Source organism: Idiotropiscis lumnitzeri, chromosome 8, assembly GCF_059441095.1.
Source record: "Idiotropiscis lumnitzeri isolate Australia: NSW breed Sydney's pygmy pipehorse chromosome 8, RoL_Ilum_1.0, whole genome shotgun sequence".
Lineage (NCBI taxonomy): Eukaryota > Metazoa > Chordata > Actinopteri > Syngnathiformes > Syngnathidae > Idiotropiscis > Idiotropiscis lumnitzeri.
Genome location: NC_142398.1, coordinates 22,456,100 through 22,481,368, shown reverse-complemented (window position 1 = coordinate 22,481,368; position 25,269 = coordinate 22,456,100). Strand labels below are relative to the sequence as shown.

The following is a 25,269-nucleotide window of genomic DNA, read 5'->3' as shown; positions in this document are numbered from 1 at the left end:
GATCAAAGAACGAATTAATCGTGTAAATCAAATAATCGCTGCATTACATTTGATGGTTAGAGTTGAAAAGATTGAAGAGAAAACAGAGAAAGTGAGAATAGCTGACGGTTGCTGTTGTCGTCATCAAGTGAATCATTTCTGTTCACGCGATCATTTCATTGTTGTATCATCGCTCAAACTTTGGGGAAAAAGAAAGTTGGAAGTATTTGCCGCACTGCTTAAGCTCTGTCTGGAATGCAATTAGGGGCTGCCGAGTCGTCACGATTGGCCCCGAGCACCTTTTTGCACAGTTGGATGACAACATCCGAGCGATTGCCCGAAGGTTGCTGCAGTCCCGTTTTCATGACCCTAATGTGCCTTTGTGCTCTTTGGGCCGCTTCATTTCAAGCGGCTTGACATGTCAAGTGAGTTGACAAGCTCATTGGTTTAAGCTTCTTTCGCGAGTGAAACTAAGGCAGAGCATGCGTGTTGCAGAGTCTGAAGGATCTTGTGAGAAATCTGGTTCAGAATAAATTAGCAAAAGAAACAACAATCACGGATCTCAGGGTTGAACTAAAATAATAATAACAAAAAAAACGTATCTGTGCAGAAACAGTTTAACATTCCTAACAGTTATATGTCATTTATAGCTACTCATTGCCACTCAATTATTTTTCCTCAAGCGAGGATCACTGAAGGCAACTTAAAACTTCTGGCAACTCACTCTGCAGTGAGCCTGTTGACATGCACATTATCGGATGAAGTTATCGGATTATTCATGTGATCGTGTAAACGGCACGATGGGATATGCTTTATCATAGAACAGTCCTGAATTGATTAGGAGAAAGGATTGTGAATCAAAACACCTCGAGTCTTCTTTGCGCATATTTAGCAAAGTGTTCGGCTTGTTGGCTTTGTTCATCCAATCCCTCCTTATATTTATTGCTATCCATTGACCAATAATCAATGAAGACAGCACCGAGTTCAGTGCAATCAATTGCCAATTGTATATTGTTTTTTTTTTTCTCACGACCTGGAGTTACATTGTGTCACCAAAAAGGCCCGACTGTCATTGTTAGATAACGAAGATGGCACGCTGTCCTTAATCTGATCATCTTTATATAGCTGATCCTCCCTTCGCTTTGCCCCTGACCCATATACGCACACACGCACACACGCAGAACAGTCCATTTGTAGTATATTTGTTCGAAAGAGGGACACTTATTGGGTGAGAATTTGAAACATTAGTGATGCTCTAAGAGTCCAAAGTGGTCCGTCTAACCCGGACTTGGTACGTATTGAGAGACTCAGACAGACGTGACATGAAATCGCTTCGACAAAATGTTTGGCCAACCAAACTGCAATTTTTCCATCAAGTTATTTTGTTCAGAAGCCTGCAGCACTTAACTTGAACCAGCAGAAGACAGCACAGGCCGAGTCATTTCTCTTTGGTTTTGTAGCAAACGGGTTTTTATTTTCAAGTATCCCTGAAAAAAATTCTTTTGTCAAAGTCTGCCGCATTGCTCACATTTGACAATTTTCCTTTCTTCTGCTCCTTTTCAGATGTTTTGGTGCGGCGACAATGAAGCCATTTTGGGGACTGAAGCGCCGCTCCAAACCTCCTGACTCCAGAAAATGGATTGGACTTTTGATCAAACATCCGTGTAGCGTCTAAAGACGTCCAACTTGTGTTTTTGTTGTGTTTGTCTGGCAAGTGTCACGTGACTTCAAGATGAGTGTTTGCAAGCCCGCTGAGATTGTGGCCAATGAGGAGATGAGCGACACCACCATGACTCTCTCGCTCGGCAGTGGAGGAGACCGCGACGGAAACGCATTTGCAACTTCCTCATCGTCTTCCTCGCCGTCCTTCCGTTTGGGGGAATCCTCTCCGGAATCCTTCTGCAGTCGCAGCAGCATCAGCAGTCCGCAAGACATTGACATGCTCCAAGTCAGCCTCACGACGACTTTTCTGACCGAAACCAAAGAAATTGTCGAGGAGGCCCTTTCCGACTGGGCGCAAGAGGCCAAAATTATGCTTGAGAAAAATGACGACGATGCATTTGCAAAACCGCAAACGACGAACGAGATGTCCGAATCAAACGACAACTCGATCTCGGTTTACCTTGACGCCTGTGCCGGCGAGCGCCAAGAAAGCACGAATGACAACGACGACCTTGAGCTGTCCCTCGCTCTGATCTCCGACACGGTTGACCACGGCGAGAACGGTGACGGCTGGAATAGAGCGAGACGCGGCTCGTCGACTCCAGACTCGGAAGCCACGGAGATTCTGGCGGATGATGATGACGGCGGCGACGATGAGGATGATGATGATGCTGAAGATGAAGCTTTGTATTTTTCAATCGGCTCAGACTTTGGTATCGGGAGAACCGCCACGGACGACGCAAGACCGCCTCATCCAAGCGTGCTCTGCAAAATCTACTCTGGACTTGTGCCCGAGCACCAGCTGGATGGGAATGAAACGATGAGTCCGCAGAAATCAGAGGTCGTCTCGGAAGAAGTCCAAATGATGTGTCCGCTGTCTTCACTTGGCAAAACATCCGAGGACATTCGTGACGCCGCCCACAAATCTGCAGTCAGTCTCGTCCAAGACGTCAAAGACATTGCGCGTTTACTCAAGTGCACAGAACAATATGCGGCGGTCCCAAAAGTCACCGAGGGCACAAGCGGACTCCAACTCCGATCGGACGTTGCCGTCGTCCCCTCGGCCGGGGCTTGCAAAATGTCAAATCGTGGCAAGAATAGGCTGTCTGAGTTGAAAAACATCGAGGCTAAAGTTGGATCGCGACCGACCCACTCGCCACCAAAAATAACAGGCCGAGTACGCTGGTTTGGATTCACACATCAAATGTCCAATTTGCTTTCTTGTTCTTAACATTTCCTCTTCTTTTTTCTTGTTGTAGAATCAATTTGATTGCGAAATGGAAAGGAAGGCTACGCTGACCCAGGAGGAAGTGAAGGCTTTTTATGGCGCTAAAAGGCCAAGACCATCTGCTGGTGCTGCCAAAGTGGCGCTGGTTCTGAAACCCATCCGAGGAGGACAGAACGCGGACATCAGAACTAAGCACAAGACAGCAGCCGACGATTCCAAAAAGTTCAAAAGATCACGCGTGGCCTTGAGTGGAACGCGTTCACCCTCCGCCGGTGCCGTCCACGAGGAGGCCACTGAGGAGCAACGAGTCGAGGAGGGATCCGATAATTGCCTTGTAGAAATCCAGTCTCAGCATCGGAGTTCAAAACCCGCTGAAGAATACGCGGAGAACCGTCGGGAGCGCATTGATGAAGCTCGACTCAATTTGGCCAATTCGGACAAGCCCAAAAATCACACCTGGGTAAGCCCCTCTTTTTCAAATCAGCTCATCCACTTCAGATTTTTTTGTTTTTTTCATCAAATGAAAGCCAGGAAAAAGAAAGCCGGCTGCAGAGGTTATGGAGTACGTCGATGGTCGCGCTGCCAAATATCTTTCAGTTTTGCCGTCAGCTGGAACTCCTTTTTTGGCCATCAATTCATTTGAACAGACTTACAATTCTTGAGTACCCTGAGAAAAGCCACGCATTAATAATATAGCTCACCGCAGCGGGGTTGACTCCCACCCTCCCGGGCCCTTGTGACCATGCCGAAGTGCTCTTGAGCAAGATCCCCCGAGTTGCCGTCGTCAGTTGTGGAATGAGGAAACGACCTTGAAGCGTTTTGAGTGGAAAAGTGCAATGCAAGTGAAAGCCCGTTTGCAATTTCCACAATCAAAATATCCATCATGATTAGTTTTTCCAGAATCGTACAGTTCACGACCCGGAGAGGTACCTCGAAAACCGCACGTGTTTGCCACCACTTTCACATGTGCCGCCTTTGGCGAATGCCTTTCAAAACCTGCCCCAACAAAGTCGCTCATGGAGCCTCGGGCTTGGAGTGTTCACAACACGTCGGCTGTCATTTATGCAAGCGCCGACCTATACGTGTACATGCGTGACACAAATATGTGCTGGACGCAGAACCTACTTTATCATTAACTTTAATGATTTGGCCAAGAGCAGCTCACTCGCCGGGTTGCCACCAAAGACCGCACGTGTCGCGTTCCAAAAATGGGGCATTGTGATTTCCTAGCAATGTTGTATAAGCGATCATTTGAAAACGTAAACAAGGAGAGAGATGAATCATTTGGAGAAATTATGAACATGGCCAATTTCTTCACGTCAATGAATATGAACATTTTGGAAGGCAATTGAGCAAAGTTTTTTTTTTTTTTTGTGCGTTTATTCCCTGCTTCCACTTTCCTCCTCTCTTTTTTTTCTCTCCTCCTTTACTCACACATACTTCCCTCACTCCTCCCCTCTGCTCCTTCGCCGCCTGCCTTCTCTCTCTCCTCTCAGCCCTCATTCGGGACTGTGAGCAAGGAATGGCTAACACGATGGTCTCAGTGCACAGCTCCGAGCTCGGGCCCCTCGGCTGGAACTCCGTCGCTAAGCATAAACTCTTCCTGCAGAAAGTCTCCAAATTGGGGCCCGCTGTTCGGCAGCCAGGGAGAAGCCCGAGAGCGGAGAAGGGACAAGTTCCACCTTCAGGGACTGGACCTCCGGCTCCAGAGGGTCCCAGGCCCCGACAAAGCCAGACTAATGGACCGACGTTGAAAGAAGTGGGTCCGAGCGCCTGCGATGGATCTCCGGTGCGAGTGAGACACATTCAAAGTCAGAGCCACGGTGAGTCAAAGTTGAGCCGTTTTCCGTCTGAAAGCCCAAATCAGAACCGCAGCTTGGCTGTGTTGGTGCGTGCGCGCTTCTTGTACGTGTGTGCATGCGTGTATGCGTATAATGGAAGAAAAATTCCAGTCACCGACACGGTGGAGCTGACAGTTGAAATACCTCGGACACACCGACAGACTTTGTTTTGCCGCCTGCTGCTTGCTGCGTGGGTGGCGGCTACACTTTTTGCACACGTGACGCAAGCGGACACGCAACACGTAACACGTAAACAAAGGCTGAGTACTTTGAGTTGCTCGGAAAATGCGACCGGTCCTCTTCCAGTCCTGCGAAAGCTGCAACGTTTCATGCGCAAGTAGAAACGGAGATGGAGCTGGCGTGATTTGCACAATAACGAGTTGGCATCTCTGCGGCGTGCGTCAAAAGGCTTGTAAAAACAAATTTTGTTTCTCTGCCGCAACGACCTCACCCGTGCTCTTTTTCTCTCCTGAGTGAATGTTTCACTCCTTCTGTTTGTAAGTGAGGCGACGTGAGATGAGATGCTGCAACTCTCAACTTGAGCTCCACGTGCCCGCGTCGCGTCGCGTCGCGTTGCGTCGTGTCGCCTGTAATTCGGCTCTGGTGTGTGCGTCGTGGCCGTCGTTCAGCATGCCAACTTACTCCGGGCCGTTATTTACATTCTGCAAAATGCTTAAGCTTCGCGTCTGTAAAATGAAACTTATTTGTCCGAAAAGTCACATTCCGACGGACAATGGCTGGTCTGTCTTGGCCTTTGCTGAACCGCAGGAGGAAACCAGTGCCACCGACTAAGATTTCTATCAATAGATTCTTTTGTGCGTGTGCGCTAGTGACAGACCGATTATCGGGTGGGAACGATTATTGGGGCCGATATTTGGCATTTTGCCTTTTTTTAACTTTCAAGCCCGATAAATTAAACGCCGGTTTATTTTGGCTCGCTGGAGCACGCACATCTCAATCTCTCTCTCTCTGGTGTGCTGGTGGCCCTGCCAGCAGAAGCAGATTGTCTCGCCCACAGCACCATCGGATCGGTTCCTTGCAGCAACCAATCCGATGGTGCTGCCTGTTTGCTTTTTCACCTCGAGTCACGCACACTGCGGGAGAGGTCCTGCGAGCGTAGGATTGAAAGGAAACAGACACGGTTTTTCTTCTTCGGTCCCCAAGCCTCTTACGCCAGATTTTGATGGACCGACATAAAACTTAATGATTAAATATGAAACTCGGCAGAATGTAATTGTTGCAAAACAGGGAGCCTTTGTCTTTCAAGACTTTCCCAAATGTTATCTTTCAAATGCCGGGACACCGTTGCACACTTTTGCAATCAAAAATCACGACAAACGGTACGTTGCAACACGCGGCGTGACGTGACGGCACAACAACGTTTTTGCGTGCATTGAATCACATCGCAAATTGCGAGAGGTCCTTTGCTTTCTCGAGCCATCAATGATGAGTAAGCTTGTGTTTCTCTCCAAGAACCTGTCGAACATCGGGCACGTGTGTGTACTCCCGACTTGTATTGTGCAGCTCTTACTGAACACTGATTTCTTCGCTAACGCAATCCAGCTGCTTTTTCTGGTCTCGCGCGTCGTTAGAATCAAAGGCGAATGAAGCCAGATGTTTCCTGCTGGCTTCAGTCACTCGGTAAAAGTTTTCCTGCTGCTCGGCCTTTGTTAACAGAGGCTCTCTTGTTCGCGTGACGCAACGTAACTGAGGTGAAGGCATGTCAACGGATTCCCTTTTGTTTTTGTTTTGTTTCCTTTGCCGGACAGCAATCCATCTTATGAGAAGGTCTGAGAGAGATTCCACGTGTCTATTTTTATGAGTGGTAAACATGCAATTTTGTTCAATGCAAAATGGACTGACTAAATGTTGGAATTGGGAGTTGAAGAGAAAGCGTGTTTTTCCAATCTGTTCAGTGAGTCAACATTGTAACTTTCTAATCGACAATCGGCGCTTGCAGGTGTCCCCAAACGTAGCAGCACACCCGAACGAGCGGCTTCACCCGCAGCCACCGGCTCAAAATCTACCGCTCGTCTCCAGTCAGCCGCTGCGGTGTGTGGGCGACCCGTTTTAAATGCTGCGTCCAAGCTTCCTGTAAAAGGATCACCTTCAGCGCTGGGATGCAATGAGAATAACGGCCTTACAAGTAAAGGTGAGCTCGTGGAGTTCAACACTTCCATAGTGTGTGTGTGTGTGTTTTTTGTGCGCTGACATCAACAAACTGTCTTCCTCTGTTGAGGTCAAGGGGCACATCTGGTCTGGATAGAGAGAACACAGACACATTTTGACGCTAAGATTTCCAAGGTTTTTTGAACAAGTGAATCATGTTCGGAACTTTTCAAGTCACACAAGAGTTGGCTCAACCAAACGTGCCGCCTTTTTATATTTGGGGTGAATGAAGCCAACCCAAGAATTGTCTTGACAAGAATATGTTCTGTGCAGCCCCTCTGGTTGAAACGCGGCATTCTGATTAAGATTGCGTTTGAGGAATATGAGTTAAGCCGTCAAATGCGCCCAATTTTGTACATCCAAGGGGGCAACCATTTTGTCAATTTCGTTGACCCAAAAACGACATCACCATTGCTCAGGGCTCAGCGATATAAATAAAGTTGGATTGAATTGTATTGTAATTGCATTCGACAAGAATGACAAAATGCCCCCCCCCCCTTTGCTGGGAAACAAATTTTCACTCTGTAAGAGTTTTAGTGTCATTTTTGATGAATTATTAATGGCACAAAATGGTGAATAGTTATAAAACTGTAAATGTATTACTGCTTGAATTTTTTTAAATAACTCTTCACATTCAGTGACTGGCCAGCAGGGGGCGGTGCGGCAATGCTTCACCTGGTTGTCATAAAGTTTCCTCAAATGACTCGTGCCAAACAATTGTTAAAGATGAAAAACTTTCCTGGAAATTGCTGCTTCCAAATGGTTCATTTCTTATTATTCTATTTCTTTATGCCTTCTACAAGAAAAAAATTCCCCTTTTCTTTAACAAGAAGCAGAAAAGCATTTTAGCAATCTCTGTCTTTTTCAGCTTCTCCAAAATCTTCATTTATCGGTACCAGGTCGGAAGAGAGGGCCATCAGAAGCAATCCTGCCGTAGGAAGTCAAAGTGGAAAAAAAAACTTGGCTCCCACGACTTCCTGTGACGCTGCGACCTGTCTTAACAACACTTGTGCTGCTGCTGTTCCAAAGTCTCCTGCAATCCGAAGCAAAGTTCTGTCACCCCAATCACGAACAACAGCTACAGGTGGGATTATTTATCTCTATTCTGAACAGCGTTGACTAAAGATGTAACGTGAACATCTCATGGTATTAAAATTGACACAATATCGTCATTGGATAATTAAAAAAACGAAAAAAGGTTCAATCAAACGTTTCATCATTTTCATTCTAAACCTAACTGTAACAAAAATTGACAAAATAATTGTTGATACAGGTTGTGACTGTCTTACTCAAATCTCAATTCATGTTTTTTTTTTTTTATTATTGGGCATGAGCAAAAAAAAAAACGATTGCATCAAGTGTCAAAGTCCAAAAATGTGTTGCAGTTTTATTTTGTAGCAAACCTGCAGAACAGAAAAGACCAGGAAGGAAGAAAGATTGTTTTTAATGTCAAATCTCAGAGCTCATCTTGAACTTGTTTTTTTTTTTAATCCACCGTCCTGAAGTTCCGCAATTTGAACAAAGCCTGCAATGACATTTGACGTCTTCTGTAGGTCTGAAGATCCCGACAGTCAGCAACCACAACGTCGTCAAGACGGCAACGGCGAATCAAACCACCAAAACATCTTCCACTGGCAATCAGGTTCTGACAAAGCAGGCGTCCTCCTCTCCATTGCAAAGAAGCGCCTCGGCACGGCTCAGTGGACTCAACGGAACAGGTAAGAACAACATTTTCGGTTTGCTGTCCGGGCTAATGTGTATATATATATATTTTATATATATATATATACACGCGCACACACACACCCCCCTGGGGTTGAGATGATGCACGTTGTGCTTTTTGTATCAGTTTAAAGAAGATCATCATTAAAATGGAGCCACAACGCTGAATGTTCCATGTCAGTGTAAGTTTGTACAAAAGTAATTATTACCTCTGCAGTCCGTCTGTAATTATTGAACTGTTGCCGTACACACTCATGCAGCCACAGTTTCGAGCAGACCAGATTTGTGGTCATATTTCACTTGGATTTCATCTCTGCATGTTACTTTATGTGTTTGTGGTTAAAGTCTTGACATGTTTGATGTTGTCGTTTAAAAAAAAATAACAACTTTGTGCTGCTGAATGACTGCTTTGATCATTGCAAAAGGTAAAGCTGCCCTAAAGGATGCTGAGTTGAAATAAATGTCTTGAAGAGTGTGTGTTAGCAAAGCGTGGACCACCGCTGGCAACGTCCGTCCGTCTATGTGGTGGATCTGGTTTGAACCAGCGTGCCCACCCCAGCCCCCCCCACCCCCTCCCTTTGTGGAAGTTTCTGTGCGGCCTGTGGGGAGCCTCAAGTCACTGTGAAGCTCTCGGCCTTGTGATGCCGTGCACTCGCACAGAACTTCAGAAGGCCCGCACATGCGTCTGATTGTCGCATCTTGCAGAGCTCTGGCGACAGCGGTTTACAGTGTGGGCTTTTCGGGCAGTCGTGTTTCTTTCTTGAGCTTTTTTGGTCCAATTTGAATGCACACTTTATTGATTCCGACATGCAGAGGGCTGTGATTTCCAAGATGACTTGGGTAGTGCTTTTTGATGTCTGACACCATCTCTTTTTTTTCTGCTGCCGTCTTTAAATCCGAATTTCATTTCAAATCGTGCTTTTACCAACTGCGCCGGTTTGCTCATCCAGTTTAAAAGAATTTTCAATCATGACGCCAAGGTTTGTACAAAATGTAGTAAACTGCAAATGATCTTCTTACGTATTAATAACAAATCATACAGAGCAAACGTTATTCCAGTCAGGGTTCCTTTTAAGCCGTCCTTTTTCTCCGTTTCTTTTCCAAAAACCGTTCTTGACTCCGATCTTGCATGATTACAATAAATGATATATATATGCGTTGCGCTTCTATGATCTATTATTTTTTTTTTTAAATGTAGAAGTGGAAGCAAACAGCGAAGAAAAGGTCTCAGAGGATCAAAGCGAGAGCGGGAGGGCGGGGGGGGGGGGGGGGTGTCGTTGAAATTCCAGCCCCTCCCCTCCCCTCCCCCTCCTTCCCATGTAGCGTTCGCCTCCGTCTCTGTTGTTTGTTTCCGGCTTATCGCACCTTCAGAACTGCAGCCGAATATTTTTTCTGGCCTGTGGATGATTGCATCCGTCCGTCGCATTTTTTTTTTTCTGAGCGAGTTGTGGGTGTTCGTGTGTCGCAAATCAGCTGCAGCCTTGAAGATTTTTTTTTCCCTCTGCTCCTCTTTCTCCCTCCCTCGCAGCACGTCATGACATCCTTTCCCCTTCCTTGTTTGCTCTCGCTCTCCATCTTTTGTGGAGCATCTTGACAGCTGTGAAATCTCCAGCTCGTTTGGCGCCATTTTCTCTTCTTCAATCAGCGCAGCGATTATCTTTCTGACGAGTGTTTTTTTTTTTTAATTTATTTATTTTTCAATGAGGCCTTTGTGGCTTCTAAATGGATTCCGTGAAGAACAGCTCAATGGATTTCCACTTTTTATTTTCGCATTATTCTCTTTTTTCCTGATTTTTTTTTTTGGGGGGGTACAGAAGTAAAGTTACTTTTTAATATCTGAGCTCCAGTTTTGTTTTGCAACAATTCAGGTCAGAAATGGGACCTTTTTTTATTTATTTTTGCATTTATACAAATGTATTCAGGGAACGCGACGGCAACTGCCCATGAAATCAAACAGACACTTTTTGCTGAAACATTTGACCGGCTGCAGATCCCCCCCTCCCTCCCCCATTTTCCCGAAGCTTTCTTTGAACTGAAGAGGATTTTCACTTGCGGAGGGCGAGCACAGAAGATGTTGTGGTCCCCGAGACTTTCGCTGTCGGACTTCCACGTGAAGCTGACGGCCAAAGGACTTTTCCAAAATCTTCAACTGCTGTCAGGATACAAGAAGAACACGGTGGTCTTCCACACAGGTCTGGTGATGACCCCGTCCTCCGTGTCGCCTTCATCATCCCATCAGCCACCGTGTTGTTGATGTGACAAAAGTTCAAACCCTTTTCGTCCAAAATTGTGATTTTTTTTTTTCCTACGTCGACTCATTCGTGTCCATCTCTCCCGTTTGTCCTACTTTTTATCTCTTGTGATTCTTTCTGTTCTGTGTTGTTTTCTGCTCAGCTTGAATTCAAACGTGGCTTCAAAACAGCCACTTGCCTCGCGTCTCGCACTGTTCAGCTTTCACGTTGGCGGCCATTGTTGCTTTGGGGGCTTTCTATTATTCGGCGTAGCCGCGGTGGCCAAAAAGGGCCGTGGCTTTTCTTTACACTTGTGTGTGAGCGCGTTTCGAAGCTTTCCGCACGAGCGCTTCAGCTGTGGCGTGATGAATAGTGATGGCGACGCTCTCCTTTTAGCTGCGCTGCCCACGCCCGGAGGGGCAGCGGCCACGTGACGTTCGCGCAGCCGCGACGAACTCGCCTACGACCTCCATCGGCCTTTGACTAACTTGTCACATGGTGGAAGGGCCGCGACCTCTGTTGATGCGCGGCCTCACACGCAATTATCGCCTTATTCAATTTCCAGATGTTTGGTTTGGTGATGTCGCTTGAGCTTCAGACAAACGTTTCACATCTTCGGCGGTGTGTCAAGATGTGCATCGCATTGGCCTCAGTATTAAGAGATATTCATCCCTGTATTTTGTTTTCGTGCCATTTCCTAAGAAATTAAAAAAAAAAAAAAAGCTTAGTCTCACTCGATATTTCCTTCCCTAATCGTTGAGTGCTCAGCGACGTCATCATCATCATCATCATCATGAATCTTCCTCTCGAGCCATCTGAGCCCAGCCGCACGTGTTTGGCTGCGACCATTTTCTCTCTCTGAGCTCCACAAACCCACTTCCACACTGCTGCTTGCCGGCAGATAAAAATGTAGGTTAGAGGCTTTAGTCAGTGCACGTGCACGCACACACACACACACACACACACACACACACACACACAGGCACTGCACTGCGCTTCAGTGAAGCTTTAATCCGACGTCGGGTTTTCTCTAATGCCGTTGCAGATGAGGACATGAGAGGATGTAGCTGCTAAAGCTCAACAGAGCTTTTTGAATATTTTGGCCACCGGTTGGCGATGAAGATCAAGGCCATCGATGTTTATCCCTTCTGATTGAAAATCCAGTTCAAATTGTGCTTGACATCACTCAAAAAAAAAAAACAGGTCAAGGTGAAGTCTTTTTGTTGTGGTTTGATTCACATAAGCAATCACCGAATTTTGGACCGGCCGGATTGCGGACATCCAGGCAGCGCTTGTTTCCTCGGTAACACGGAGGAAATGAATGTTGAATGCATGGACAACGTAAGCTACGATCATTGCTCGTCAGGAGACCTCTTGCTCCGTTACTCACGTTGATCTTCATCCCACTTTTAATAGAGAAACTTCCAAGGAATTATTGTCATAAACCGATTACTGTGTTTGTCATTCACTCCCATTGACGGCTAAAGACGTCAAAGATCCATTTTTTGTTTTCACTGCGCTGGTAGTGATCGAGGGCATGGTAGACTGAGATTTGACCCGCACGCAGAATGCATTTATGGTCTCCCCCTGTTTAAATGGAAAACTTTCAAGATAAATTTTTATTTTACAGTCCCAAATAAAAGCTCGGCTGTTCTCGTCGGCTTCCGTTGACGCAGAATCCCCAATGTTTTGCGATCGTTCCGATTTTTTTTTAAATTCCCCTCCGCCTTCCAGCTGCAATGACGGTCTTGTGTTGAAATGACAGCGTTCAGATCAGTGGCACTTTCTTGTTTCGCCAGCAGGTGGCAGTACAAAAGAAATGAAGAAGCAGTAAGACACATCTATTTTGAGTCCCATTTGAATGTTTGGCAGAATTGGTTGAAATTCAACTAATTGTGTTGCCGCTTTAAATGCATAATCCAAGATGGTCCAAAGTCTACGATTGTATTTGTGCACATTTATACATAAACCTCTTCCCACATTTCAGATGGTCGATACAGCACGCTCTCCTCAAGTCGTCTTTTTCTGAGCTGTTTTTTTTGGGGGGGGTGTACGTCAAACGATTTTGTTTTTTTAAAGTGTCACTTGTTTCGTCTACAAATGACTCAAAGGACACCACCAGACTGACTTGACATCACAATTGACATTCTTCCTCGCTGGTGTCCATATTGTAAAACCTGTTTGAACTCACTTCTCCTGTTAATATGAAGCAACGCACGCAAGCTTTTTGCGTTCCTCACTTCAGTTGTTCGAAACCGGGCTAGCTGTGAATGAAAAGGGGCGATTTCCTTGTTTTGTTGCTTCGAACGGCACATGTGGGGCTCTTCACGTTCATGCCGAGTACAGAGATGGACTACCGGGAGATAAAATGAGCATTAAAGTTGCTTTCTAATCGCTTTTGTCTCTCTAATGCACTCCTTAATGCACATCGCGCGCACACACACGCACACACATTCTTGTCATCAATAGCACACAATCCCATGATGCATCAGAAGGGCGTATTCTCTGTTGACAGCGGATTGAATGAGACAATTTTGTGTGCGTGTTTGTCGCTTGTTTGGATTTCATTTCCTCCTTTTGTCTTCAATTTTGCAATTCTGTTGAGGGATTGCTTTTTTTATTTTTTCATTGAGAAACACTTTCATTTTGTTACCCTGCGGTGTTGCCGGCAATATTTTGGAATGGTCTGTCTGAGTGTTCAGGGTGTACGCGTGCGTGCGCGTGTGCGTGCGTGTGGACGAGGGTTGACACCATGTTGAATGTTGTGCCCGTCAACCATAAAATAAGAGGATGTCGTTCTTTTGCAGTTGACAAAAACAAGCCCAGGGATGTCCTCGCAAGATCCACGACCAATCGCAGCAGCTCGCCAGTTTCCGCACTGGCGGCAGGAAACAAGCAGCCGAATCCATCACGAGCACTCGTATGCACTCCTCTGATTGTTATCTGTGAATGTGATGCTGTCTGTTTTTGTGACTTTTTTTTTTTTTTTTTTTTTTCAAGGCATCTGGTGCGGTGAACGCCAGCGCGCCAGTGACGGCAGGTTCTCCAGCGCCTGTCACCGTTTCCACCAACGCTGGCTTAGGAACCGCGGGAGCCTCCGCACCCGCGTTCAAAGCGAGAGCCGGTTCCCGGTCGAGTCCCAAACGTGGATCGCGTTCGCAAAGTGCACCCAAGCCCGCTGCGGTCGCAGCGAAACGGAACCAGAGCAAAGAGCTCACGGAGAAGAAAAATCAGGCCAGCCAGCTTTGGAAACTGCTCATCCAAGCTAATAAAAAAGTGGAGGCTCTTGCAACGGTCATTCAACATCTCTTCAATGAGGTATCTATTTCTTTTTTTCTTTTTTTACATTTCTCATGCTTTATTTTTGTTTGTGAGTATGCCAGGCTTGAGAAAACGGTCACTTTTGTTTTTTAAAATGTGCCAGGTCATTCGTAGATGAGGTAAAAAGTTGGATGGGAACCCCTCATGGGTCGTACGTTGGACACTTCCCACTTTCATCCTTAACCAGCCCAGTGGGGGGGGGGAAATGGATCTTTGACGTCTGTAGCCGTCAATGGCAGTAAATGAGTTAAAAAGACAAATCTATTGAATTTCAAATCATTTCAAGCGGTCAGTTAAGTGAGCGGAACAATTGGATGAAATAGCGTAAAGTAAGTTAGGACAGAACAGGTGTTCGCCGTAAGTAGCTCGTTATCGGTCGAAAATTCCCACACCGGCAATAAAATGCCTGTTCAGATGTTTTTGCGTGTTTGCTCCCGACTGGCTTATTGATAGTGGAAAGTAGAAGTGAGGCTGGAGGGTGTTACTGTTAGCACAGCGGAGGAATGAGGAATGCAGCTGCCGCCGCGCCATCCCTCTTTGATTTGCTCGCGTGAGATAATGTGTCCATGAATTCCGGGATTATCTAATCGGCCTCCTGCACTCGAAGGGTGACGAGTGAATAGTGAAGATCCACGCAAGACGAAATGCCAACACCTTCCCCTCAGGGTTTTTTATTCGGGTGGGGGGTGGTGTCACGAGGCTTTGGAGCGTTCTTTTTTTTTTTTTAAGGGTTTTTGATGTTGTCAGGGTGTTGTTCGCCTCACATCCTCAATAGGATTTAAAGCCTTCTTTTTATTGGCCTGCTTGTCTGTCTTCTTTTCCAAATATTTTCCACTGTAAAGGGTGTTTCATTGAAGTTCAACCTCATTGCTGTATATATATTTATATATAAAATTCTTATCCTATGATAGCAGAGACAGGGAGTTGAGAATACTTGAGTGCCCCGAGAGAGAGAAGTGGGTGTGAAAATAACTTGAATTCCTGCATGGTGCAATATCCCAGGCTACGGATGGAGGGAGGAGGACAAGGAACTCTCTGGGGAGCAGGTAGTATGTGGGAGGAGTTGAAATGTCTGGTGTGCCGCCCACAAGACGGAGACGACGGTGAGGCTCGTCATGTCGTTGGTCACACGCCGCCGAGAGGATGAGGGAGTGACGAATGAATTGAATTGAAGACAAGTGGTCGTGTGTGTGCGTATGTTTGTTTGTTTGTTTTTTTTTGTGTGATTGTGTGCATCTTTAATGAAACCATCATGGGCTCCACGGCCAGCAAAGCCCATCACAAGGCTCCGCGTGTTCGCAAGAAGAAACGTAAGGTGTGTGCTGTCTTTGAAATGTTTTTCCACGGCAGCAGCTTGGATTCTTTTGGTCGAAAGTCAAAAAACGTCCGAGCCAGGATTAAGAAGGAATGTGACAACTTGCGGGACCGTATTTGAGCGTTCCCACTTTTGTCTTCTGAGGGGAATGCTGCTTTTCAAATAGGACTAAAAAAAAAAGCAAACATGACTGTTTGCTTTTTAATCCTAAAGGTGTTTACGTAATGGAGTGCTGAAGCGACGCGTTTGTGAAGCTTGAACTGTGCTTATCATTTTGGTTTATGACTTGCGCTTTTACGAGCACATTTCGATCACTTGGCTTGAAGTGGGCGGCGGCGGCGGCGGCGGTGGGGGAGTTTGACTTCATTTGTGACTTTATTTCCTTGCTCATTGTCTGATTTTTCACTTAACTGACCCCTCGAGCAACAGATGGACTTCATGGCTGCGTGTGTGTGCGCAAGAATCCACTTTTCCCATTCAGAATTTCTACTGCTGCTACGCTGTTATTTTGTGCTTGTGTGTCAGTGAACGATGTGGAAGAATGTGCTCATCTGATGTGTTCCATGTGCTTTGTGTGAATGCTCGTTTTGATGAAAGCGTCTGAAAAGCGCTTTGTGACGGCTCCAGCTGTTGTCAAATGCGCTCGCTCGATAAAGTTGTCGTGTATTGTTTGCTTTGGTGTAGGCAGCCACGCGTGCGACTGAACGGTGTATTAGGGTACTCCTTCGTTGCCATTGACGGATATAGACGTCAAAGACGACATTCGTTTGACCTCGGCCGGCATATAGGTCAGCTTTAACATTTCCAAAACGATTCCAAAATTCAGCTTTTGCTCGCCAAAGAGGTATTTGTTGAAAGTTGCGTGCGCCGTTGTGTGTGCGCTTGCTGCGTCGTAGCGTGGCGTCGCATCCTGCTGTGGGGGTGTGGCCTCCATATTTAGCAGCAAGATTGCAATTACCATCAGAAAGCATACCAACATGTTGTGAAAGCACAATTTCTTTTCCAGACTCTCCTTCTTCTATTGCCTCTCATTAGATTGTTTGTGATGATGTGGCAGGTGAACGTTGCACAGATGAATGCTGAAAGTTGAGCTGTGAGAACAAATCAAAGGCATTTTTTTTGTTTTTTTGGTTCGGACACTTTCTCATGTGCGATGGTTTTTTTTTTCTTCTATGTAGCGTGAAGAGACGTTCAAGCTGAAGTCGGACTTGTCACGAGAATTGGCAACGCTGCAAGATGAGCTGGGTAAGTAAGCACTCAGCAATCAATATTTCCTCGTTATTTCAGGTGCAATTGCTCCCATAGCCGTGAAAAAAGAAAAGAGCGCTATCGGGCAACTGCTCTGCCTCTGAACCGTCTGTCATCTTCTTGCATACGTTGTGTTCACAATTGTTTTATTAAGATCGACAACCTCAGCCACATATTCCCCAAAATGGATGAATGCTTTTTTTTTTTGTTGAAAATTGTTATTATAAGTGGTTTTATGAATGCAAGGCAATGTTTAGTTTTTAAAATGACTTTTATCATTTTGAATTTAAGATGGTGTAAGTAGTCATTTTTAGCCTCGTGGGCCAAATATAATTACAATGCGGGCCAAATTTGGCCCGTGGGCCAGAGTTTAACACCAATACTTGACAGTATTCACCAACCCTACCAAAACTTCCAGTAAACATTGAAAAGCTTTTTTTTTTTTCCTGTTCTCAAGCAAGAACACTTTGCACTCTTTCCACTTTCATTCCACCGCCACGAAAATCTTTTTTACTGCGCCTTTCACCTTTGACTCGTGTCTTTACACACGGAGCTGAAGAATGTTTGCAGTGTGTCGGCCGCTGCTCACACCCCGTGCACACACACACACACACACACACACAGACTAAGCTGTCAGTGAAACTTTTATCCTCCTGCCGTGAGTCTTGACAGGTTGTTCCTGTTCCTGTGTCCCGTTCGGCAGTTTAATGGTTTTCCCGCGACATTCAGTGAAAGGTCACATGCTCAACTGTCAAACTTGAAAGCCATTGGCTCTCTTTGTTTGTTTTGCTGAGCCTCGTCTGGGCTCAATCGGCCTGAATGAGTGTCAAAGAAGACGCGTTCGTATTTGGAGACGCAAACCGAGAGTTGCGATTCGAAATTGAAGAGCACAATACGCGTGCGGTGAAGCACGAGCTGGCGTGTAAGATTTCCTCAGCTGTTCTTGACTTTTTGTTTCCATCGCCAATGCGGCAGCTGCATGCACACACGCGAACGTGAGTTCCATTCAAACGGTTGCAGCAACTGCGCCAGTTGTTGCAACATATTGTTCGGACGAGCTGCCAGCATTTTGATCACGGCTACTGTATGTGCTTGACATGTTTCGCTCTCTTGATGCGTAGCAACAGCTGTCTTGTGCTGTGCGACGCATCCAATCTGCCGTGTGCACTAAATATTCGTCAGGAACACTCAACGCTTTATTCCATTTTTTTTTTTTTCAATCAGAGGTGAGAGTAAACTTTTCCAAATGATTTTGTTGTGCTGAGTCGGCATCGTTCAAGTCCGGCAACAGGTGGATTTTTTTTTTTTTTTTACGAACCGTCATAGCGATAAATGATAACGCATGGTAAAATGCGTATTGAAGAACCTTTTGGAGGTTGAATTTAAAAAAAAAAAATATGAGAATGTATCAAAAACTTGATGTGCTCGGGGGGGAAAGGAATTTTTGAGTCCAAAAATACATTTATTGACACATGACGCCGTCCCTGATTCAAATTTGCACGGCAATCTGTTAATTTGTCACAATTGTGTTTGTGTTCCAAATTGAACTTGAACATCTTTTCGTCTGCGCAGTGGCATCGTCTCGGTGCTGTGACCGTTTGCGCAAGGGGAAGGAGGAAGCAGGCCACAATTTGGAGGAAGCCTTGAAAAGGCTTAATGAGCAGCACAAGGAGGACCTGGTGCAACTGGAGGACAGGTACAGCACTTGAGCGCACAGAAAACGGACAAGCGCCGTTCTTGGTCCAAACTCATTCGTATTCCGTCTTGTTTGTTTGTTTCTGTCCAGATTGAGGAGTTTTTACCAAACAGAGTGGGACAAAGTCCATCAAACGTACCAGGAGGAGGCTGACAAATGTCGCGTGTTAATGGAACAACAGGTCTGAGAAACAAACAGCGATCGGCTGCTGGCAACATCTCACCCAAATCCTCAAGCTGAGTTTTTTGACAGTCGTGTCTTAAATCGTTCACGACCAGCCGAGAAAAAAAAACAAAAAAAAAAAACATAACATTTATGATAAATATAATCGGATTGTTTTAATGAATCCGATGATCGGATCGAAGATGAATATGCACGGCCATAATGTCAAAACAAAAAAATAAGCGTTCATGACACATTTTTGATCATCAGCCAACTGGTTTGTGCAGGTGGAGGAGATGAGGACCAGACAGGAAACTGAGAGGAAGAACCAGGAAGTAAGTCAGCGGCACATCATTGAGTCTCTCAGAGAGCAGCATGAGAGCTCGCTCCAAGGTGTGTGCATCCACGCATGACGCAAAACAAACAACTCGTTTAACTGAGCTTCATATTTCCAGTCCTGTAAATTTACATCTCATGCGAATTTGTACTTCTCAAATGGATCATTTCAGAGATGAAGAGAATTCAAGAAATCGATCTGGAGAACCTGGACAAAACACTCAAGGAAACAGAAACTACTCTTTCTGTAAGATTAATTTAACTTGTGTTTTTTTTTTAATTCCGTTTTTTTTGGTTTTAAGCAACTTCTGCAACCGAAATGATGTTTGTCAAAGCAATGATGTTGAAAAACCACTTTATAAAAGGAACGTCAACCCCAAAGATTTTGCAGCAAAAATATGTTAAAAACACGGGATTCTGATTATGATTGTGTTTGTAGAAAAGGAGTTTAGCAGGAAAATAACATCACACCTGAGCAACTATGTTGTCATTTTCAGTCGACAGAAAATGACAAAATGGCCGCCCCTTAGGTGGCTAAAAACGGGCCGACTTTTCCTCAAACACAACATTAACCACAATGGCATGTTTGGACTGGTGAAGGGGCATAGAACATTTTTTTTGTAAAGAATGTGTGGGGGTTGACCTCCCCTTCAATAAAGTTTTTCAAGTACCTCACACCTGTGAACAGAAACTATTGTAGTTTGACGGAATTGATTTCAATTCTCGTTTTTGACGTTTCTTCCTCCTAACAGGACAAAATATCTGAGCTGTCAGCAGAGAATGCGGCCCTGAATGAAAAGTTGAAAGCAGAGGAAGAGCGGCGGATACTCACAGACAAGAATCTGGTAATGACTTTCATGGCGTCACATGACTCTTCTGCTAATCATTTTCACTATTTCACTATTCTCCCGGGTGCCTAAGTCAGAAAAGCTCCGCGCTGTGGCTGTGCAAATTCCCCCAGAGACTTATAAGAAGCTTTCATCCGGCGGACTCAAGACTCTAATAAGGTTTAGCGCCTCCTAAAGGTGAAACGGCATATTGCACGTTGGGATCCAATAAACTGTTTCCGTGCCTTGTGGCAGGTGGCTTCGAGTATGACTGAAAGTACAGCTCACAATAACTGCAGTTTCGAATTATTTGTTTTAATACATTCAGTGATGAGCACAGTCCTCTGATTAGATGACTTAAATTGTATTTATTAACGACAGAATATAAATGCACATGTTGCTTCAACGTCGCCTGTTAGATGAGCCGAGAACGTCACTAGGCACCATCAGAAAATAAATTACGGACCCATAGGCAATTAAATTTCATATTTAAAGTGTGAAATCTGTTCCAAATGGAGCTCTATGGAAGTCGTAACTCCACAATCCGGCACTTGCAGGCATCCTCAGAATTTAAGTGCTCACACCTGTGCGTTGTGCGAGTGTTCACCGGTTTTGCGGGTGGGTGTGTCAGATGTCTGGACGGGACAATCACCGCACCTTGAAAGTGTGCTAGAAAGGGGCGGAAGAAATGCCCCTTAGTGAATAACAACCAGCACAAATGAAGCAGATATGAACACCGCTGCCCTCTACTGGTGTATAAAGGAATTGCGCTTGCCCGCAAGCCAATACATTTAAGAGATTAGAGGGGTATATCTAATAGTTGGTTCCATTAGGGCAAAGGTATGTGTTGTCTTTAATGATATACAGTAGTGTGTGTGTGTGTGTGTGTGTGTTTGCTTGCAGAAGGACTCCCACACAATTTACCTGGAGCAGGAGCTTGAAAGTTTGAAGGTGGTGCTGGAAATCAAGAATAACCAGCTGCACCAAAAGGAAAAGAAGCTCATGGAATTGGAAAAGCTGGTGTGTAGCATTTATTTTTAGGCTCATCACCATTCCTAAATAAGAAAAGAAAAAAAATAGTTAAGTTAGTTGAAATGTGTATGCGTGTGTCCCAGGTGGAGACAAATGTGAAACTGGAGGAATGTCTGACCAAAGTTCAACAGGAGAACGAGGACTACAAAGCCAGGATGGACAAACATGCCGCTCTCTCAAAGTACGTATACACGTGTGCGCGTGTCGATACTTGGGCTGCCGGAGATTCACAGCAAGTGTGCTGCAAAAAAAGTGAAGCTCCTCAAGTCATTTTTCAGTTCCTGAGCACCACCGAGCCTCCAGATGAGTCTCCGCTGTAAATATGAGAACATTCACTGTATTCGAAAACTGGACACGCTACAAAATTGTTTCTAAAAAGGCCAACATTCGCAAGCGTCAATTTTCAAGAAAAAAAAAAATGCTAATCAATTGACAATGTTTTGTGACTGATTGCAGGCAGCTGTCCAGCGAGCAGGCCAAACTCCAGCAGACACTTCAGAAAGAGTCCAAGGTGAACAAGCGTCTGTCCATGGAGAACGAGGAGCTGCTGTGGAAACTGCACAACGGCGACCTGCTGGGGAGTCCACGCCGCCTGTCGCCCACGTCGCCCTTCAGCTCGCCACGGAACTCTGCGTCCTTCCCTGCCGCCGCGCCCTTATCTCCGAGATAACGGCGTGCTCATCCCAAGCACCGCCAAGACGCAGGGAGGGGAGAGCCCCCCCCCCCCCCCCAAAAAAATGGAACCCATCTCATAAACTTGTACATTTTGCGCCGTAAAAACTCTTTGCGGCGACGTCGCGGAGGCACAGATGCACTTCCATGTGAGCGTGGGGCTTGTTTCGCTTCTGACCACCAAATGTCAACAAATGGCCTCTTTTTTTTCTCGAGACAATCGCAGGCATGACTCAGGGTCTGTATATAGCAGCGGTCGTGTTATGGCTGTCGTTGTTTTTCCGTTATGTACACGACGAGGAGGAAGCCGAGAGCGCGCGTTGGGATGTCTACTCGGCTTGTGTTTGGTCTGTCACATTTTTGTGTTTGTGACTCGACGAGGATTGTTTAGCTTTTATTCTCCTTTCAAAAAGGACACTTTTGTCTCCAAAGAGCGAAGCTCAATCACGGGTCTCCTTCAGACCGCCGGAGGAAGGGGTTGGCCTTCGCTTTTGTTGAACAGAACGAAAGACGTTCATTTGAACTTGGATGACCTCCTTCCAACCTTCCTCTACTTTGTGGAATGTAATCCTCCTTGGATGTTGCACCATTTGTGTGCTGGCCAGATGAGTGCCCACCTCCTATTCCTTCAAACAAAATGCTGTTCCCTAAAATGTCTGGTCAATAACACCGATTGCGACCTTGTAGACGGATTTAGTAATCAATTGTCACATTTGACTTTCCCACAAAGTGAAAATTATTTGAAGACACTGGCCTTTAAATTTGACTTTTTTTTTTCCTCTTAATCCTCCAAAACTTCAATTGTACCCGCCCATAATGCCTCAGTACGCTTCTATGATGTTTTATTTTGGAAAACAGGACAAATAAGAGAATGACATCCGATTGTAGTCATGTTTTATTGTTGCCATCTCGACTTCAATGAGGTTGTGAGATGAAAAATGAAGCAACAGAAGTGCAGTCTGTAAGAAAACTGCAAAAGTTGGCCTGCCTTTCGGCCTACTGGCCAAGTGGGTGATCAGAGATGTCACCTGCCGCTTTCTTCGGGTGGAGTTGTCCCGCTTGGTTGGCCCGTGGAAGTTCAAGGTCGGCGGCTCGGACCATCATGACCACCGATTTGATGGAGTACCACCAGCCGTGCCACGTGTACCACACCACCCCGTCATCGCTCATCGCTTGGTACGGTCCTTTGTAGTAATGGCCGTTGAGGTTCCCTGAATCGCACCTGGCCACAATAAGTCACAAAATGTTGTTGCTTTTTTTTTTTTCACGCGGTGCATTCATGGAAACAAGAAAAGATGGTTTTGACCTGCTGAACCACCAGCCTGACTTGCTGTGTCTGACGCACTCGGCGTCTCCATCAGGCTGCTTGTCGTAGGTGCTGAATTTGACCCCGGCCCGACTTCGGCCTGGCTGCTTGGTGGTTTGCAGGTGCGCCAGCGCATCCCCTGCGTTCCCGTTGTACTCCCCCAAATGCAACCGGTACAAGTCCTGTGACAGAGAAGTCATGAAAATGTCAAATAAGAACGAGAACCGCACATCCAACCATTGTGAAAATGGTCAAATTAGGTACATGAGAAGCAAAACCAGCGTCGGAGCCGATTCAAAAGTGGCAGAAGAGGTGGAGTATCAGAAAAGTTCTGGGACTGCTGTCACGAAAAAGACAAGCTACTTTTTCACATTCTGGTCAGTTTCGTTCAATTCTTTCCCGGAGCATCTGACAGTTCCTTGGTTGAGACAAATGCAGAGCCTCCTAGAAGAATCCTTCCAGGAGCGCATTGACGTGAGCCCGCGAACGTTTGAAACTCCCGTCGGATTTCTTTGAACGGGAAAAAGAGTAGTCGAAATACCGTAAACCCCCGGTTATCGCGGTTAATGGGGACCGAGACCACCCGCGAAAACTGAAAAGGTGAACCGCGAAGTAGCGGGGTTTCACTGTATAACGGGAACTTTTGTGACACAAGTCCCGGAACTCGAAACCACCTTGGAGATGAACCAAAAGGGAAGTTGTTGAAAAATTCCCAAGGACATCAAGTCCAAAAGCATAAACCTTTGCTTGTGCTACCAAACAGCAAATTTTAGTCTAAATAAAAGCTGCACTGTTGTGAGAAAAGGACGCAACGGCGAGGTTAAAGATAAGGTGCTTAGAAACGGACCATGGGAACTTACCGTTTCACCGTCCACTTTAAAGTTCTTGTACTCCGCAAAGCTTTCTTTATCGTCAAAGTCTTCCATAGCAATGCGCAGGTCGTACTCTCCTAGAAGAGTTGTTGTTTTGTAATTATCTTGGAAGTGTGACAAATCACCCTTGAACAAGCGCACACACACCTTGTGAGGTGAGATGATGGAGCGCATCGTTGCCCAGCCAGAATTCTCCATCTGGAGAATGTAAGTCCCCAAAACCGTGTTTGTACTCCACCCACGCTCTGCACACAAAAAAAAACATTTACTTGTTCTTAATTCAATGTTCAATTTGACTTTTATTCACACACACCTGTCAAAATTCTCTTTGCCGTCCCTCCTCCTCTGGAAAACCGTCCACCCTCCTCCGTTGTTCATGTCACAGTAGACGCTGAGCGCTGTGGGTAAGCCATCGGGACGAATCACGTACAGGCCACTGGCCACGTTTCCATCCGCAAACACCTCGGAGCAGTCTACACACACATGAAGTCGTTTAAATACAGCATAATCCAAAACGTACTATTCCCTGACCACATTTTGAATTGAAGGGGAAGTCGACGGCAAAACATTTCTTGACAAGAATATGTTGCATGCGGCCTCACTCGTCGAAACGCGGCATTCGGATTAATATTGCATTTTTGGAATATAAATTAAGCAGCAAAATCAAGCCAGCGCAAAGGGCGGCCGTTTTGTCAAATGTGAAAAGGGGATGACAGTTGCTCAGGGCTCAGTTCATGACCAGTCATGGCTCAGCTTCAGAAAACAGGTGACACATTTAGTTCAGATTATATTGTTGAGGACCAAACATGCCAAACGCACCATACTATCGGCCTACCGTTTTACGTTCATAAGACATTTGTCGTCCAGTTATTTAGTATTTTGGGGCGCCGGCAGGCAGAAAGTAATGCGTACCCCTGTAGAGATTTTGGGCGCCCAGATGCGAGTTGGGGATGTGCTCCAGCTGCTGAGCTTGGTGGCTGTGGAGCACCTGGATGTATTTGTGCTGCTCATTGATCACATTTGTCAGCTCCTCAATCTCTGCATGAAGGCGGACCACCATCTGTTCGCATGGCACAGGTACCTGGACAAGGGAACGGGCCGTGCAAGCACTCACTTGAGTTCAGCTCAACGACGCCACGACTAAATAGACGCTCACAAATAACATTGCCATTCTCCACATAGTTATTAAATAAATCCATTTGAAATATTAGGGATGCTGTTTCTCTGGTGAAGCCATAGACAGCCCATCACTGCCAGCTTTTAATTGAGCTTTTACAGGAATGATTGTCACGTGGCTAATTAAAGACGTGACATTTTTTCCCCCCAAAAAACAATTCGATCAGATCTCACTGGATCGTGCGAGGTGCATTGTAGGGTATTATTCCCTTTCAAATCAATCATGCAAGCGACTTGCTGTGGCGCCCCTCCCTGACGACGACAATAATGCACGCGTGCAACAATGTTTTAAGAATTAATTGAATTTCTTACCGCCACTGAGAAAGCCACGTGAAAAAGGAAATGCAAAGATTGAATCAGCATTGTCGTCATTTCAGTCTTCTCCCAACTTACTGTCTCGTTCTCTGTCCTGTTCTCTCTGAAGTTGAGCGGCATAACTCAGTACCGCGCTGTCCCTTTGCAGGTGCGCCACCT

The 25,269-nt window shown here is 45.7% G+C and overlaps 2 protein-coding genes across 3 annotated transcripts in view; one reads left to right on the top strand and one right to left on the bottom strand.

Annotated features, from left to right (window-relative positions):
• LOC148332818 (uncharacterized) overlaps nt 1-22,328 on the top strand; it is a 27,417-nt gene extending 5,089 nt beyond the window's left edge. For both annotated transcript variants that reach the window (XM_088301981.1, XM_088301980.1), the window contains exons 2-18: nt 1,543-2,818; nt 2,901-3,329; nt 4,479-4,692; nt 6,671-6,862; nt 7,748-7,963; nt 8,433-8,597; nt 13,640-13,752; nt 13,833-14,150; nt 16,647-16,713; nt 18,289-18,412; nt 18,503-18,593; nt 18,862-18,967; nt 19,084-19,157; nt 19,663-19,755; nt 20,641-20,757; nt 20,853-20,950; nt 21,226-22,328. In XM_088301981.1, coding sequence (XP_088158107.1) covers nt 1,712-2,818; nt 2,901-3,329; nt 4,479-4,692; nt 6,671-6,862; nt 7,748-7,963; nt 8,433-8,597; nt 13,640-13,752; nt 13,833-14,150; nt 16,647-16,713; nt 18,289-18,412; nt 18,503-18,593; nt 18,862-18,967; nt 19,084-19,157; nt 19,663-19,755; nt 20,641-20,757; nt 20,853-20,950; nt 21,226-21,439 — 3,738 coding nt within the window. In that variant the 5' untranslated portion in view covers nt 1,543-1,711 and the 3' untranslated portion in view covers nt 21,440-22,328. The remainder of the gene's footprint in view (nt 1-1,542; nt 2,819-2,900; nt 3,330-4,478; nt 4,693-6,670; nt 6,863-7,747; nt 7,964-8,432; nt 8,598-13,639; nt 13,753-13,832; nt 14,151-16,646; nt 16,714-18,288; nt 18,413-18,502; nt 18,594-18,861; nt 18,968-19,083; nt 19,158-19,662; nt 19,756-20,640; nt 20,758-20,852; nt 20,951-21,225) is intronic.
• Nucleotides 22,319-25,269, bottom strand: LOC148332817 (fibrinogen-like protein 1). Its single transcript, XM_088301984.1, has 7 exons — nt 25,108-25,269; nt 24,532-24,700; nt 23,933-24,092; nt 23,767-23,864; nt 23,608-23,696; nt 22,748-22,929; nt 22,319-22,663 (listed from the first exon to the last, which is right to left on the bottom strand). The coding sequence occupies exons 1-7, from the start codon at nt 25,228-25,230 to the stop codon at nt 22,438-22,440; spliced, it is 1,047 nt and encodes a 348-aa protein (XP_088158110.1). The 5' UTR covers nt 25,231-25,269; the 3' UTR covers nt 22,319-22,437.

Coding starts and splice junctions, on each gene's coding strand:
- LOC148332817 (XM_088301984.1), bottom strand. CDS start 25,230: ATGCCGCTCAACTTCAGAGAGAACAGGACAGAGAACGAGACAGTAAGT. Junction 24,701..25,107: donor ACGTGGCTTTCTCAGTGGCG/GTAAGAAATTCA, acceptor TCCCTTGTCCAG/GTACCTGTGCCATGCGAACA. Junction 22,664..22,747: donor TCAGGCTGGTGGTTCAGCAG/GTCAAAACCATC, acceptor TATTGTGGCCAG/GTGCGATTCAGGGAACCTCA.